General features: G+C 42.5%; 1 protein-coding gene across 2 annotated transcripts in view; it reads right to left on the reverse strand.

Annotated features, from left to right (window-relative positions):
• Nucleotides 1-17,992, reverse strand: part of LOC119433267 (equilibrative nucleoside transporter 1) — an 82,267-nt gene that overhangs the window by 20,735 nt on the left and 43,540 nt on the right. The window contains exons 1-6 of one of the 2 annotated variants that reach the window (XM_037700416.2): nucleotides 14,702-14,887; nucleotides 10,884-11,035; nucleotides 9,305-9,452; nucleotides 8,239-8,399; nucleotides 5,174-5,271; nucleotides 3,474-3,524 (exon numbers count right to left, since the gene is read on the reverse strand). In XM_037700416.2, the coding sequence (XP_037556344.1) occupies nucleotides 3,474-3,524; nucleotides 5,174-5,271; nucleotides 8,239-8,399; nucleotides 9,305-9,452; nucleotides 10,884-10,987 (562 nt within the window). In that variant the 5' untranslated portion in view covers nucleotides 10,988-11,035; nucleotides 14,702-14,887. Of the gene's footprint in view, nucleotides 1-3,473; nucleotides 3,525-5,173; nucleotides 5,272-8,238; nucleotides 8,400-9,304; nucleotides 9,453-10,883; nucleotides 11,036-14,701; nucleotides 14,888-17,992 lie in introns of those variants that run through there. The other variant, XM_037700417.2, reaches the window with a different exon arrangement.

The following is a 17,992-nucleotide window of genomic DNA, read 5'->3' on the forward strand; positions in this document are numbered from 1 at the left end:
GAGCCAGCTGTGGAAGAAGTCGACGACGCTCGAGCGAATGCTGACGATTATAATTTTCTGTACGCAGGCGATTTCGCCTAGCCATATACGATTTCGCCTACAGTAGGATACAACTTTAAAAACAGCAGTTGGCAAAAAAGACAGACGAACCGCGCGGGGTTGTGTTACTCCGCCAGCCAATCACAGAAGCAAACAAAATCGTCGTCATGCGATGTTTTCAAAATGGCGTCATACTTGATACGACTAATTGTTGTACTTGTACTTTCTACTATAATAGTTGAGTGAAAACGTATAAAATTACGCGTTTATAATCTTTATTTTTGTGGTTACCGCCTTATTTAGGTAACAGGGAAACATTAAAGTACGAACTATTTGCAGCCTTGTGGAGGAACAGTGGCTGGCGGGGCTTCACTGCAGACTTAAGTTGTATCTGACTATAGACATATAAAGCTTCGCTTTTCTAAGGTACACTGCACTAGTGAATCCCAGTACAGGACAGTTAAAGAAGAATTAAGAAAATAGGCAAAAGTGAAAGGTGAAGTTGAACTGAAATATGCAAGAAAGTGCAATTTACACAGAGGAAAAGAAAGTCAGTGGTTTAGGATTTTAAAGCACATAATCTTTTCTAGAGAGCAAAGGAATGTCAATTGGCTGGCATGTTTGGGTGAAACTGACACCTACTTTTAATGGAACAACCAGCATGCGAGAATATAGAACTCCATCGCTATGTCAAATACATGGTCTAAGCCAGCGCGCATGCTGTGAAACATTTTTAGTGAACTGAGAGTTGCACTACGATCAACGACTGGGTGGCTATAGTTTGCCTTGCATTGCGAGGGCATTTCAAGCCTCCGGCTCCGCGCGGCGTGGTGGCGTGTGTGGTGGGGGGGGGAGCGCTCAGCTTGGCTTCACTCTGGACTCGGAAAGACAGTCGACAGTCGCTCTACGCCAGCTGCACAGACACTGCTCATGGGCCGCCATTCCAGTACGAGTTCAACATTCTCGTGCCACTCCTGTCGAACTCACGAAAACAATTAATCGAACAGGCCTAATCGATTAAGTCGATTAAATGAAAGGTGGACATCGATGAAGATTAATCGTTTTGCGGGACACTTTTAATCGATTAATCGTTCATCGATATTACCAACCCTACTATGTATAGAGGAAAACCTTCGCGAGGTTGCTGGCATTGCCTCTTGCTTGAACAGTGATCACCAGTACCTATAACAAAAGTGTTTTCAGTAACAATTGCCACATGTTATGCCGCCAAGTGCAGGTACACATAGCTTTGAGCAACACCAGCCCGGCACATTCCACATAATACAGTAGAACCTCGCTGTTACGTTCCGGGGTGCTGCATTTTCCCAGCTGTTACGTCTTTTTCGGCCGGTCCCGGCATCGCTCCCATAGGACCCAATGGATTGGTAACCGCGGCCGCTGTTGCGTGGCAACTGTGGGACCGTTCCCGCATCATGTGTTGCTAACTGCCATCCCGTGCCGGCCAGAGCAGACATTTTGACTTTTCATGCTGCTTGGTTTGTTGGCTTGACGATGGGATCGGCCGCCTAAAGCGCCAGAAGCGACACGTATGACTTATTTTCAGTTTCCGCCAGCAAAAGCATGACCTTTGAAATTTGTATTTGAAATCTAAAAATGGTGTCTGTGACGCGTTGTGGCCCTAAAATTGGTTTTGGCGCATAGATGTTCCATATAAAGTCCAAGGGCGATAACACCGTCGCAGCGCGCCTTATGCTGTATGTGCGAGTGAAAGCATGCGAGGGGAGCCGACGGCCGCGGCTAAATCTCGCGCGCTCAATAAAGAAAAGCGGGGAGGATGCGCGCCTTCCTTCGTCGCGCTCGAGGCACCGTCAAGGGAGCGAGGGGGAGGGAGGGATAGCGGGTGGCGTTGTACTCTGGCATCAACTGAGTACTGCGCGGCGGTGCGCGGACCGTATCTTGAAAGCAATCCGCATTCGGGGCAGAGTCTAGGCAGTGTAGGTGCATCGGCGGCTTGTAGCTTTGTGCTTGCTGTGTGTTCTCGGCGCTCAGTTTGCGCTGAAGCGATAGACAACAGCACGAACGTCACTTCGCTCGCTGCTGCTGCGGCGCTTGCTCACGCCAGCGTTTGACAGCGTGTCTCCGCGCTCATCGAGTGTGATGTGTTAATGTTTGCCTGTGCGCGGTGACACCATGCTTGTTAATATATAGTTAAAGCTGCTTATAAGGAACCTCCATATAACGAATTCCTGGATATAACGAAGTTGTTCTATTCCCCGTTGTTACTCTATAGAAGCACATGTATTTGACACGTCTACGTAATGCAGTGGCAGCGGGGACCCCCTCGAAATAACGAATTTTCCCCACCGACAACCTAGAGATTTCGCCCCAAATTTTGTCATTCTTGCGCGAGCAGCAACCGGAAGCACCTTCTCCGCCGCAACGGAATGCGAAGCGGCGGCGGTGCGCCTGTATTCCTCGACCCGGCGATCTTGCCGCCGCGGGCGTGACCTTTCCCTCTCCCTTCATTCAAACCTGATCCCGCCGCTTGCTGCAGCTGGCCTAGCCAGCCAAGCCGGCACTCTCCTTTTCCAGTTGATGTTGCCGAAGGAAAAAAAAAAACTTTTTTTTTTCAACGTTCTGGCAGCGCCACTCTTTGGTTACTGCGCAAGTCTATGCGTTTCACTTCACTAACCTGACACAAGCTGACACTATAAGACGCTACGACGCCATCATGTCGCTTGCTCTTCGTTTCTGATGCCTCGCGCTTGTGCGAAACGACACGCGTCCACGCATCCAGTACCTGGTGCGACATTCCAAGGATGAGTGCTTCGACGAAAACGGAATATGGGTGCGCGTTACAATAGAGCAAGCGTTAGAATCGAGTAAATACGGTAAGCGTTTCTTTTTCGAATTTTCGTGCCGCACCTGCATATAACGAAATCCTCTTTATTACGAAGTTTTTCGGGAATTTGTCAATTTTGTTACATCCAGGTTTAACTGTAGTTAATAAGCAAATGTTTACAAGTTTATACGGACAATAAAACTACTATCCTTGCTTTGTATAGCTGTAAACTAATTTGCTATCGCAATTGATGCTTCGGCTTTCAAGCGAAACTACGACTTTTTTTTTACACGTAAGAATTAAAATAAAATTGTGTGCAGTTCAACACTACTCTCATTTCTCAATTTTCCCTATTTCTCGGCTCTTGCATTTCCCAGCTCTTACATGTTTTTTCTTTTTCACGGTCCCGTGAATAACGTATCAGCGGGGTTCTACTGTATACAGCAATTCAAGTTAGCACATTGGTAGGCAACACATCACTAAGCCCACGCAACACATTGAAAAAAGTAAAACAGATAGCCCAAACTCGTCAAAGAAAAACAAGCACTGAAAGAGAACTATCACAACAAACAGAAAACACTCTGACTTGCTGGAGACAAGCATATCAAGCTGTTACAATGGAGTGACTTACTGTTCAGCACCACCACAAGGGCCATGGTTATGTAGAAGAATGTGATTTGCCCTGGAAGAAGATAATGCATTTGGTGGTATCTGTGACATGGGACCATAGAATCTTTAGACCCTAACATTAATGAGTCTGAATAGCACTACACCATACTTCTGACTAAAACTCAAATAATAAAAATGCCACTGATGCTCATAACAGCATTTCCTAATGTGATGCGAGTGCCAGTATCAGTGTAGCAGACCTTGGCTGGGACAATGTAACAATTCTATTCCAATTCTTTTCCTTTTTACACTTCATTTGCAGTCCAAGCAGTGTTCCACCTAGATTACTACCAGGATCAGACAGCCATGAGCGGTGCATATCAAAGGAATAGAATTGGGTGAAAGAAAATGTTAAATTATACCAGTCCTGCTTAAATATAAAGTTTATGACAGTACAAGCTAATGTAACTATTGCAATTTATTATGCTTAGGAAAACTAAAGCCACAATTAACAATGATGCTAATATGCTGCTACCTAGCTAAACAAAGGTAATAGAGAAGTACAAAAGTGCACAACTGTACATCGACCAATGGTGTCCCACAAGAAAACAAAGCACTTGCGGCCCTCTAGGTACCCTTATTGACAAGCAAAATGTGGCCTTTATTTCTCAATTGCAGATTGGATGCTTATGCCACAATTAGTTAATTTTTTTCATGGGAGCCATGCTCTGCAAATTTTTGTTCACAAATGGACATCCACAGTCCCCACTACTACATGCATAAACATTCAACACATTCAAAATGATGCAGAACTCCAAGATAATACAAATATGCAAGCTTATACCACAAAAACTCTGTGCATTAAATCTGACTCCTCAGAATAATAATGTTGGTATAAAGATGTGAGTGTACATTTTATATCCACAAGGTTTTTAGAAAGCGCCAACACTAACAATGATGCTATGGTACAAAGTTCACTGAATGACAACAGGTGGTAAATATTACAAGTTCAAACCTACAAGAAGGCTACACTGTCAGTACTTCCATTCCCTGTAGCTAACCAATGTTGAAGAATGAAAAGAAACAATTCTTCCATATTGTTACTTCACCTGCAATAAGGTTTCATGATCACAGTGCTATGCAGCTCAACGTTTAAAAGTAAAAGTAGGGGTGTGCAAATAGTAATTTTCAGACCGAATCCAATGCTTTTTGACTAATGACTCGATGTTTTCATCAATATTATAAAACGGTGCCTATGTTATATTGTATATTATAAACAATCAATATTGTTAGCAAGTTTGTCATTACAATGCACGTTGTGAGGCCTTGCTTATTAAAGGCACAAATAGAGCATAAGGAACATGTAAGCAGTTTGTTTGCATACTAAGGATTTTTCAAAGAGTGCAAATGATCACGGTTTAGATGGCGAAGTTTTTCTCCATGAGCGACATAGCCTGCTCCACTATGTAAATGCCTAGATTTTATGCCTCCTATGGTCACGGGGATGAAATTTATTGTAAATATTGCTCCAATTTTATATTGTTTAAGCACATTTGACGATTTTTAAATATTTGAGAACATCAAAAAATACTTTTATTTACAAATAGCGACTATTTAATTTGAAGATCGAACTGAATAGGCCAATAGTATTTGACTCTTTATTTAAAAGTTTAGAATATTTGCGTGCCCCTAAGTAGAAGTAGAAAATAAAAATGCTCTTACATTCAGAGGAGTCCACCATGGCCAACACAACAGTTGCAATAAACACTGCAGCTTCAACGAGGATACTAATGACAATTCTTGGCGTGAGGCTACGGTCTCTGGGAGGGGAAGAGAAAAAAAAGAAAAAAGAAGGTTCACCAGATCCGTTACTTGAGAGAGACACACATGACCTATATTTGTGCTGCAACAACAACTAAGACCATTTTTAGAACATGCAGCATTTTTTAGCATAACCCCAAAGGATTACACAAATATGGTCTTCTAACATTAAAGCACACATATGAAGGGTTAATCTGGTTGAAATTCATTTGAAGGCCTTAAAGAATTCAGCTTTTCCTCGCACTGCATTGATAAAAAAAATCAGTGATAGCCTACTTGGTCACGTATGCTGTGATACAGCTCACGTTTGTTTACGAGTAACTTCTAAAGAATTAAAGCCGTGCTTTAGTAGCACTATTGCAACTTCCAATGGTAGGTACCTAGTCATAGAAGCAAGAATTATAAAAAGAGTCCAATGGTCAAAGCTCCTGAAGTGCTTTAACTCCCCTTTGCTGTGCTTGGCTTCAGTGATTGCTGATCTTTTTTGGCTGCGCACTGCTATGGTGTGAGGACACTGCATTGACGTTATGGACCATACAGTTTAACGAATACGAGTTAATCTTTGAACATATGGGTTACTGGTACTCCTAGAAGCTCAATCAGTTGGCTGCCACTCTCATATCCAAAGATTTGGAGTCACTGTCCCCAAGCTGAGACAGCACAGGGGAGTAGAAAAGATGCAGGCAAGAGTGGTGGTCAGTGTGACCAGAACATTTTGGGAATTAAAAGCAAATGGCAGTCTCAAAACGAGCCCAAACACATGGCCCAGCTTTAGCAAAAATAGCCCAAAACAAGAAAACTGTTTCATCGAAACAATTCATTTCAAAATGTTGCTCCGCAGAATTAAAAATGCACACTGCACACTTGAAGACTCAGTACTAGATATATTTTCAAATTTGGAAATGTACAAGAAACATAAGAAAGTGGTCAGTAGCATAGGTTAGGATGCCATCTTGCATAGAGTAAAGATGGTGAAAACATCTAGGCTTGTCTCGAGATGAGAGTTCTAAACATAAATGTGCAAATCTACAAGTGACCTGAAAGCCACATGAACAGAAAGAGCTCATGAAAGTGGAAATGAGTATGATGTTGCCATATCTATTTACAAAAAATGTGCAACCAAAAACAAGCCTAACATACTATGAAAATACTATGAAAAAAGACTGCTAAACTCTACAAACAATATGAAAGAAACCACAAGCCCAAGCCACCTTATAAGCAAAAATAGTCCCTTGTAGCACCAGGTATTCTAAAGCATGATTTATGTAGCATTTGTACATGGCACCACCAACATGCAACACCACTGCTCTACACCATTTATAATTCTTCACTCATTTTCATTACGGGCACTGCCATTCACAATTTCTCTTTCCAAATCATAAAACATGTGGAAATGGTGCTAAATCATAGGTCATAATCTGCAAATGTAATATATGTAAAATGTTGATCAATCTGCACAGACTTGCTGTGTTCGTAACTGTTTTACAGCTCACACAATGCTGTAACAATATCAACAAAATCATACCTTAAGAAAAGCTTTTGGTGTACAACATTAATAAAAATGATCACATCTGCTGCACTCGTAGAATATGGTGATGCTAAAGAAATATTGAGGAAGTTCACACATTGCTTCACAAGAAAAGTACCTAAATGACATGCCCATTTTTGAGTAGTTGGTCAGGGTATGGAAATTGGGGAAACAATTGCAAACCAAGAAGTCAATTAGCATATTTTGGTTCCTCAAGTTGCCTGTGTATTTCAATCAATCAACCAATCAATTTTTATTGTTTCTGATACATTAATGACATCTTATATTTATACAGGCAGGACCCCAGCGCCCTTTCAAAGGTTGCGGCAGGGGCCCGTTCATAAGTAATTACAAGTTAATTACAAGGCAAGAAATAGAAATATTACAATAGCTTTGTTACAAATGCATTCAACACTTTTTTTGTTGACATCGTTAATACTGTACGTTCAGTAGATGATCACAAACAAGTTGCTTATATAAATAAAATGATCTGGATGATGTGATGCTATACAGTAAAGTATTCCACAGTTTCGTGGCAATATCAGAAAATGAACATAATCCATAGTTAGTCATTATGTAGGGTATGCATAATAGCACAATTGAGGTAGAACGTAGTGAATACGTGGGTTTTTTATATGTTAGCGTTATTGACGGGCATAGAACAGCATTACGTAAATTTTTGTAAGCAAGTAGTAAAACACGATAATTCATACAAACTGCTATGGGTCGTATGTTTAGTAATCCATAAGCATATGAAACTGAGACTGTTTTTTGCATAAAAAGCAGAGCACGTAGTGCTGAGTTCTGTGCTACTTTAAGAGGCTTTAGCGTTGTCTGATAGATTAATCCATAAATTGCTATAGCATATGTAATGTGTGAATGTATGAAAGAATAATACAATGTTAACAATATCTTCAACGGGAAAATGTAACGTAACCTGTAGAGTATAGGTATTTTTCTGTAAATCTTAAGCGTTGTTTCGTGAACGTGTGTGCGCCATGAAAGTTGTGCGTCCAAATGGACACCGAGAAATCTTGTATTACTGACTCTTTCTAATGGTGTGTCATTCATTACAAGCGAGTTATTAAGATTAAAATGAGTGTTTTTAGGGGCAAAATAACATGGTTACTTTAGGCGGTGTTTATTTGCATGAAGCCAGAATGTTAACATTATAGGGCTGTTGTAGCTTTGTCGTATAGTTCATTTTCATTTCTTGCTGTTATAAATATGTTAGTATCATCTGCGTAAAGGATACATTCTTCAGATATATATAACGGATGGTAGATCATTAATGTAAGTTAAGAATAAAAGTGGCCCTAGAATTGATCCTTGCAGAACACCGCTATTTTTTGTACACCATGATGATGACACACCGTTTACATTTATATATTACTCTCTGTTAGTTATGTAGTTATACAAGAGCATTATATGTGCTTACCCAAATTGAAGAAAAAGGTTCAGAAAATTGCACAGCAAATTTGGCACCTGGGAGGCCAACGTTATGTAATTCATGAAGTCATTCCTGTAGAGCGTAAGCTCATTCGCATCAGCTGAGTCATTTGCAAGCCCACCTGGTGCCAACTTGTAATTCTGAAAATACTGCAAAAAAAAATTAAAGGAAGAGAGGAGAAGAGGGAATTAGAAATAGCAGTGATAACTTCACTATCAAGCAGTGTGTCGGAACAGAATGAAAACAAAAACGAAAAAAAGCAATATTTTTGACCGGTACAAAAACGTAACCGAAACGTTATTTATTATTTTATCTCGGAGTGAAACCGAAATATTTTTGATCGATTTTCAGTTCAAGAGGAAAGTGAGCAATCTGCAACAACCAATGTCAAGCAACGTCAGAATTAGTGCGTATCTCAGGGGCCCACATAAGCGCGTATCTCAAGCAGGCATAGTGCGAGCGATAGCCAGTCGGGCACTCCACTAATCTAAGCTTGCCGCTCAGTGCACTAGCAGATCAGTATCGTAGCAAAACCCAGGGCTTGCGCGCTAAGAGCTTACAGTTTTATTTTCTACGAGTACAACGCTTCGTTACCAAAGCTTTATCCTTCATTTAAGTTCGTTTTATTGGAACAGTGGTCTCGAATTACAGAGAGTACACTCGATGACATGTTGCTTCTGAGATCATGCTCAGTGCCTTGACTGAGCATGATCTGTATATTTTTGTATGCGAATCAAAACCGTTATGAACCATTACGGATAATTTTTTTTTCCCATTCCGGGGCAGAATCAGAACGGAACATTTTTCAGTGGAACGAAACTAAAACAAGAATGAAAGACATTTAGTTCTGACACCCTGCTATCAAGGGCGACTGGTTACTAGAGAAAAAGTAGAAAATCTAAGGTTACAATCCAAAGAAACACTTTCTGTCTTGAACATACATCTTAAATCAAATCAAGTCAGGTGCTCAAGCTCACAGGGGCCTTCTAATGATATGGTCACAGGCATAGTGCTGCATCTACACCACAATCGCATGGCAAACTCGGTTACTTACAGCCTTGGCATTGATAAACATGTTCCACGGCATGAGTGTGCCTATGCCATGCACAAGCAGGATCAAGTAGAGCAGATTGTAGGAATCCTTGGGACTTGTCTTGACTGCTGGTAACCCATTGAGCTCCTCACCCCTTTCACATATGTGCCTGCATAAAGGCAAGTCGTATGACATCAGCTCTTTTTTTATTGCAACGGTAACAGTATATGTCCTGTGCCCTTTGTACCTACAATGCAAAAACACTTTCCAAAAATCTTGCTGTTTAGATCAACCTGGGACTTCCAGAAATGATGCACAGGCAGTGTACGCACATGTGCAAACACACAGTTTTCGAAGGACATGTTCAGTTATTGTATAACATTCAATCTCTCTGATGTATATCTTTAGTTTGCCTTCAGCTTTCAAATAAAGAGTTGAGGCAAGGCCTACTGACCTTTAGCAAAATTCTTAGATTGGCCTACCGCACTAAGCCTGGTTAAACTCCCTGCCTTTCCCTTATGACTTTTCTCTCTCTCTCTCTCTTAGGTTGGCTTCTCTACAATGCTACTGAGGCTACAATACAAGATCTGCTGCCTCTTTTCCTAACATGACAGTTAGGGCATGCTTAGAATGGTGTCATGTCTCCAGAATGCACACAACCAGTAGAGCAAGGAACAAGAAAGCAGCCGAGCATTATTTGAACAGACGATGTCACCCAATGCCTTGAATAGCCTCTCGGGTGTTTCTGGCGCTCAGCTGCACATAGTAATGTTGCCCTGATGTGCAAATGTCAACAGTTGTTTTTTATATTCACTCATGTGTGGCCCCAATTCTGATGCCGAAAATTTTATGCCACAGAACAAACTCTGCTTTTGTGATGCAGCTCATGAACAAGATTTTCCATTTCACTGGTGGCCAATATAATGATGACCATGGTATGCCAGAACCATGGCTTTTAGCATCTTGTTGCATATGTAGTAGACAACACTATTCATCTCAAAGCCTACATAAAACTGCCATATTGCAGGGTGTTATGAAGTCGCCAATGATGAACACCAATGCCTTCGTGCCACTTCCTTACATGCACTACATTAACACATCAAGCAACTGCTTCGATGCCCCTACATTTGTTTTCCAATGTCTATATATCCTATGTGTCATAGGCTTAGATTATAGAGAAGGACCAGAAGCATTTTGTGCAGTTTCGACATCATTCTATTGCTAAGCCATCTACTGTATTCTGTGACATGGAGACACCAACACAGACAATATTTGCTTCACATCAGATGTCTTCATCATGTATCAGGCAATTTTCAGCCACTATAAGATATCTGCATTTGAATAATAAAGGCAAATGTATTCAGTGAAGAACATGAGCTTACCCAAATAGTGATGCACTGCTAAAAGTGTCAACACTAGTTAAAATGCAAGCTTCTCTGGAAGAACAGGAACGGTCTTCCCAGTGACATAAAAGAGGCACTGTATACCACAGCACCCAGCATAATCAATTATTTGATTGTTTAATCAGATGGCTCACCCACACACAGGGCCCCCAAACATCTCTTCAAGCAACTTCAAAAAAAAAAAAAATATGCCTTACGTATGAGAACCACGCTGAACTGCTGGTGCCTGGCTCTGTGGTAAAATAAGGACTTGATTCTCCTCTAGTGGACGAAGCGGAAATTCATTTCCTCTTTCACCCATGGTAGAAGGGTAGCCTCTGGCCCAAGTAATTTAGTTGTGTGGGTATGTCTGCAAATAAAAGGGGAAAAAAAATTAAGGTAACCTGGTCATTAGTTTGCATGGGCCCACCTGTAAACAAGAAAGAATAAAAGAGGAATTTGTGTGCGATGCCCAATCACTCATGATGATGGCAAAATACAAGAGATTAAAGAGAACACATAGAAAATGAAACACTACTTCATATGTGCTGCAGTGACAACACAGTGTAGCCAAAGCTGACCTTAGAGGCTCACTTGCATACCCTGCATCAGCCAGATTTTAATAAGACAATAGTGCTGCAATTTTTTACTAAGATGTTAGCAGAATTCAAGAGAATGTCTGTGGGTCCAAAGAAACCTAATGCATTTTGTAGCCTCACCTCACCTCACCCCTCATTTAATGTCCTGTTGGGACCCTTTGAGGTATCAATAAATTTTTAAAAAGTACCTAAGGCGGTAAAGTTCATTAATTGAGCATAAACAGTGCTCAGAAAATATTATATTCATCACGGTATGGCTTAGGTTGTTCATGACCACTGAAACCATCGTGCTCAGTACTGACCATATGAATTAGATGCAATAAGTGCAGTCACAATCACAGCCCAGCCCTTCAAATGTGCAGCACTTGAATTATAAGCTCATTTACATGTCACAATCCCAAAATACCCCTCTTTTCAAAGCACTGACCCTCATTCATATATATCAAGTATTTTGTCACTGAACAAAAAAGATAAGCCAACCAATCACAAGTACCCCAGAGACCAAAATTCAACTTATGTATTAAGGGTATGTGACTAGCAGAAACTACGAATAGGTAAATGGTTTTCCAGTCAATTAAAAAAAAGAAAAAAGAAAAGCATGTTGAAAAGTGGTGCTTGGTTACATGCAACAAAAAGCAAGGCAGTGAAGTGTCTAGCAGCCATGATTCGATCATTCTGTAGTGTACACTAATCACAGCAAATGACACATCATGCTAATCTATTTTTACCTGGCTGGGCACTTCCTACCACACTATCACGCAATCTACAAATTGAAATAATATTTACCTAATTTATTTCATCATTTCATTCATAGTAACGAATTCAAGTTGTTTGGTGCAAATTAGCTCGAATAAACAAAACATATTGAGCATAGAACTAAACCACCAACTTAGAATATAAATTTTCCACCTTATATATTATGTGAAATTACCTTGATATCTGGTGTCCTCAGTAAACACATAAAACGTCAATTTTGGACATATTTAACATACCACTACTGAAAAAATGCATAATTTGTACGAAGAGACAAATTTTGAAAAATGGTTACCTTTTGTTCGGCAAAAAAAAAAAAAATTAGAATGTGAACAGCATGTGAATGTGAATTCTTGTGTGACAAGTATTAACTAGAGACAATTCTCACAGTTCTCACATCCTGTAGACCACACATCCAGTTGCACTTCGTATCCCCCTGTTTACTGCAACAAAAGCCAAGATCCATATTCAGACTACAGAACTTGAGAAAGAAGCCACTTGCAGTGCCCACACAAGAGTTGCCCGATACGTGATCCCAAGTGTCAAGTCCACTGATAACTGCTCTTGAAAGTTGCACGTGGTGGAGCTGCAATGCTTACTCATATCGCAGACCACTATTCCAATGAATCCCTCCTGACACCAAGATACAGCCACATGAATCAATTCTCAACCTGACCCACAAAGAAACATCAGCTAGAAAATGGAAACCAGGCCACAGAAAAAAATATTTTGCTTTCGGGAACCAAAATGCAGACGATCAAAGACAGGATGAAACTATTGAAGTGGAATGCTAACAAAGCAACGTTTACTAATTGAATTAAAAGGCTATGCACAACTGAAAAAAAAAAAGGAGCCTTAAGGTGAGTAGCTCTACTAGGTAGTAGAGAACAGATTCCTGAGATCTATCCTGAGATGCAAAACGAAAGTGCAATGTCCTGCACTGTTTTATGTGCTGTGCAGGAAGATTCATTGCGCCAAAAGGAAACAAAACACAGTCATTGATCACCAGGTACCATTAATCCGGCACACTTTTATCCAATTAATAATTTCCAGCTGAAGCTTGCCAAGGCACTTAATAAAAAGGTGAACGGTATAGCTCTTTCTTCAACTACAATATATGCCTCTACTCATAGGCCCTTTCATCTGAACTAAATCAGACCAAACTACTCTGCACATCAGGCTGGCAATGAAAGGCAGCTGCAGCAGATTTCACCTCGTTAAACATGAACTATTAGGTAATAGGAATTACACATATGTGTTAGCGTACACAGTGATCAGGCAGGCAGCCATGCTAATATGGTGAGGCAGGTCACTTGGAGAACCAAATAATTGAAGCCACAGCACTTTCTTCTGAAACTGCAGAGTAGTAGTTCTAATCTTGGCACTGAGTAGGAGCAAATTCTTCTAAGATCGAAAACATTCTTGCTTTTTACCACAACTTAGAAATATACAATCTTCTTTAAAACAAAATCATAGTGTGTTTAATAAACTGCACAATATTCTGAACATCCAGGTGTATTAAAAGTGAATGCTGCAGTAATCGACGGTACAAAAGTGGCAGACTTTAGTCAGTAAAAAATGAGCTTTCAAGATCCTCACTGTAAGTGAACACACAGAGGGCGAGAACCCAAGCTCACATGTCAAACCTCGATTGCCTAATCTTCACGATTTTACATTGGCCCCATTCGAGGGGACTTCTTGCGCCTCTTTGACAGGGCTGCCCAACAAAGGCGCCAGACCAGTCCTTTGTGCAGCTTTAATGGCTTCAATACTACAGACAATTCTTGGAAGGTCGGCTCCTTGCTCGGACATCCCGACTTTCTATTTCAAATTTTATGTGCGTTTAGTAGCAACTGAACCTTCTCAATGATAACCTTTTCAAGTTGGTTAGTCATGCAGCTAGATGTTTCTGCTGGTATTCAGGTCGCTATAACAATGACACAGAACAGGAAGGAAACCTGACAGCACAAGTTCCTAAAGAAATTACGTGTTGAGTAACAGGCGGTCGATCGGCCAATATGAAAGTCATATCAACCGAAACGAGCTTGACTTATTCGTACTTTCAGCTTTGTTGAACCCAGATGATGAGCAGCATGTGCACTACGTACGTGTTCGCACAGCCCATTTTCGCAAAGTTCAACGGCCACAGATATATCTTTTCTTTTGTGACAACTGACGCAGGCGGTCGCGGCGCCTACAATATACAAAAAGAAATCTTCCACGCCATAACGTCGCTACTATTCTTAGGCGCTAAAACGCGGGAGATACCGTCGTCTTCGTGAGCGGTGGAAAGCATCATTCGTCTAAGAGCGGGGAGGATTTGCACGTGAACTATGAGGCTAACAAAAATATATATGTGCCGACTAGCGCTTGCACGTCAGGAATGGATAACCAGGGAACAGAACGTCAGAAATAACAAACTGCTACCGCTTTGCAAACGCCCGGTGAAACCCAGCCTCCACGCAGTTACAGCTATACAGGCGCAATTTGTGATACATAGCAGCGAGTCAATGCGTGCAGGTTAATCCAAAGGGCAAGACACGTGCGGTGTCAGCGCACCACGATGTCCGCGATTTCAACACGTGAGACGCGCAGAAGCGGGCCCCGGGCGCACGTACAGCGGTGGGCTTCACTGCCGAAGTGTCGCTCTTTGCCGACAAAGAGGGGCTAATTACGGCACCTACCTGATAACGCCGCGCGTCGAGGAGGTTGTTACAGTTGTGATAACGGCATTGTCTCCGGCGGTCACACAGGCACCGCGGTTACAGAACTTCGTGGTGCCCGATGCGAACCGCGCCGCAGGCCTCAGCTCCGCGTGCCCTAATGCCAGCAACGCTAGCCGCGCTTGCTTGCCGAGAAGCGTGGGGGAAGCCAATACTAAACAACACCGCCACCGATGCCACTAAACGTCACCGAAGCCCGTTTAGCGGGTTGCCAGCCTCGATGGCAGAAAGCGCAAAGTCTGGAAGCTGCGCAAACAGCGCCAAATTCGAATACGGTAGAAATGCAGGTAAGCTGAAACGAGCGAATCCTTCGAAAACGTTAACTCTCCTGCTGCAATAGCCAACACTGTCTTGCACAGTGAGCTCGCATAGATAGCATAGATCACATAGGGAGTCTTTCCTCGCACAAATACGCAAGCAGACACGTCTACACACTCTCGAATCCCTCAAACTGAAGGAATGACCGGTTCCTACAATAAAAAATTAAACACACACACGCACCCCGCTGCTGAGCACGAGGTCGCGGGATCGAATCCCGGCCGTGGCGACCACATTTCAATGGAGGCGAAATGCAAAAACGCCTGTGTGCTTGCGTTGTAGTGCATGTTAAAGAACCCCAGGTGGTCAAAATTAATCTGGAGCCCTCCACTACGGCGTGCCTCATAATCAGAACGGTTTTTGGCACGTAAAACCACAGAAAGAAGAACACACGTGCGCACGCACACGCACACGCACGCACGCACACACACACACACACACACACACACACACACACACACACACACACACACACACACACACACACACACACACACACACAATGAACGTTTCGCCGCAAGCTTGCGGCGAAACGCGTGCCACCAATCGCAGCGAATAGCCTCTCTTACAGATTGCGCAAAAACAAAAAAGATTCGGGTCTCAATGTATTGTGCCAGATTAATTGTGTGGACGAATATCTCGACAACGGTGGTAGTCCCATGGTTTACTAAATGAACACACATTGCCTCCTTGAGCATCAACTTGCACCACTAGTGCCTTGTAGAATAACAAACTTAGAAGCTATTTAGTGAATTTTAGTTAAAAGCTAATCAGCGATAATCGCATGATATCTGAGACTCGCCGACGTGATTAACGCGTCGGCGACCAAATAAACTCTTCATCTCTCACTGTTCTTGTGATTTATTTAGTCTCCGCTGAAACACTTGGGACCAGATTCTTCGTAACCGGTGGCGCAGTGGGGGCGAGCGCCTTCGCAGGTTCCGTTGCATTAAGGGTAGTGCCCATCCCCAAGCCCTGAAGACCAACCCTGTAATCCCCCCCCCCATACCCCCCCCCCCCCATGTGCCCGTTTTTCTCCCTCCCCCCTCTACAACGCACTGGTTTTATTTATAACGTCTCATGCGAATAACTCACCAGAATGGCAATAAAAATAAATTACCGCGGTGAACAAATCGGGCTTGTACGCAATAATGCACGCTGTGCTTATATTTTCTGCGTGCATACGATATAATGAAACTGCTTAATTCTTTTTCCCACTCTACTATAATCCCGATACCGGGATTGCAGTATCAATAAATAAATAATAAGTAGTGCAAAAATTGTTTTCTGTTTATTTCGGTGCTTACAGATTACGGATTTTCTCTGTAAGCAACCATATGCTTAGATTTTTGTTACAAATGGCGTCACTATCGTTCCAGTGCGAGAGCATGAGGGCCGACGACTGTGAACTGCACAGCTGCGCATGAGTAAGTTCAGCAAAACTCAGAATTGCGAAGTCTTTCTCTCTCTCTATCTTTTTTCCCCCCCCCCCACTTTTCGGACGTTTGCTAGAACCATTCTGTTCAGCTGGAACCATTCTGCTATCATTCGCGCAGTAAAGCCTTCGGTGATTTTCTAGAAGAAGCTGTCTTCAGCAGCATTTTCTTCCCCGGCCTTCGCAGCATGGTTGTTACATATCTAAGCACCGCGTATAGTTCACGAAGTCCTACCTGCTAATAACCACAACCATGAACATGCGACCCAAGCACTGTCCCACAGCACGCAGCAAAAAGCCCATAATCTTGCATAAATGAGCGCATAAATGAGATTGAGAGATTGGGGTTGTGAAGAGGAAGAGGGCGCTATTTTCTGCAGCCCTGTAGGGAGCACGACTCAGCGCCTTGGGGAAGGGGCGGGGGATGTAAAGAAAAAAGAAAAGAGATGACCAGAGTTACTCCCAAGCGAAAGCTCGCGCACGCATGCACACCCCTACAATCTTACAGCACATGGGAAATCTACGGTTATGAACACGGAACCCGCCTGTCGTGCCACAGCTACTTTGTCACTGTCGGGCATCTTTGACACACGCCAAACATGAAGGTTTACTATAAGTGAGCCGCGGAAAGAGAAGCTGAGGCAGAACACATCCTTGTTGGATGTTTATCGTCGTTAATGCGGTTAGCATTCAAGTGGTGGCGCACGCGTAATTTGGTGGTTAGAGATTCATTAATGAGAGAATTGGCAATGATTCGTTAATGAAAACGTAATCATGAAACTATCACGTGGTTTTCTCATAGCGTGATCCAGTTTAAATGTCAGTAGAGAGAGCTGAAAGAGCCGCCGCCGAAACGCGTCATGTATGAGCCGTGCACTGCAGCCGGGCTCCTCTCTCGAGCTTCCACCTGGACATGTTGCGCTATCTAGCGGTGTGCGCGCGAAGCCTTCTTCCATTTGCGGGGCCTCCGAGATTGGTGCGCATCGGTGGCGCACTGGTGCTTGCTAACAATGATAATTTTTCCTTAGTGACCAAGCATCATCAACAAGAAAAAAGTGATCAGGGCTGAGCGGATACAGCATCACCTAAATCTCAGAAAACACCCGTGTACTTAGATTTAGGTGCGCGTTAAAGAACCCCAGGTGGTCCAAATTTCCGGAGTCCCCACTACGGCGTGCCTCATAATCATATCGTGGTTTTGGCACGTAAAACCCCATAATTCAATGCAACAGCATCGGGCTGCTGTCCTCTGAGACCCAGGTTCGATGCCGACCAGTACCGAAGTTCTTCCTTTTTATTACAAAGATCACCGAAGTAAAGATGCTGGAAACACTATATACAAACCGCAAAGTCGAAGAAGTAGGCTAAGAATGCTAATCGCATTAAAAGTTATTTGTCAATAGCGTCGTCGAGGACGCACTTGTGACAACGCAGTTAGGCGCAACACAAGAAAAGATGCAGCCCAGAGGCTGCAGTTCCCTTTTAAGCGAAGCTTTATA

This window comes from Dermacentor silvarum, chromosome 11 (assembly GCF_013339745.2).
Source record: "Dermacentor silvarum isolate Dsil-2018 chromosome 11, BIME_Dsil_1.4, whole genome shotgun sequence".
In the NCBI taxonomy this organism is placed as follows: Eukaryota; Metazoa; Arthropoda; class Arachnida; order Ixodida; family Ixodidae; genus Dermacentor; species Dermacentor silvarum.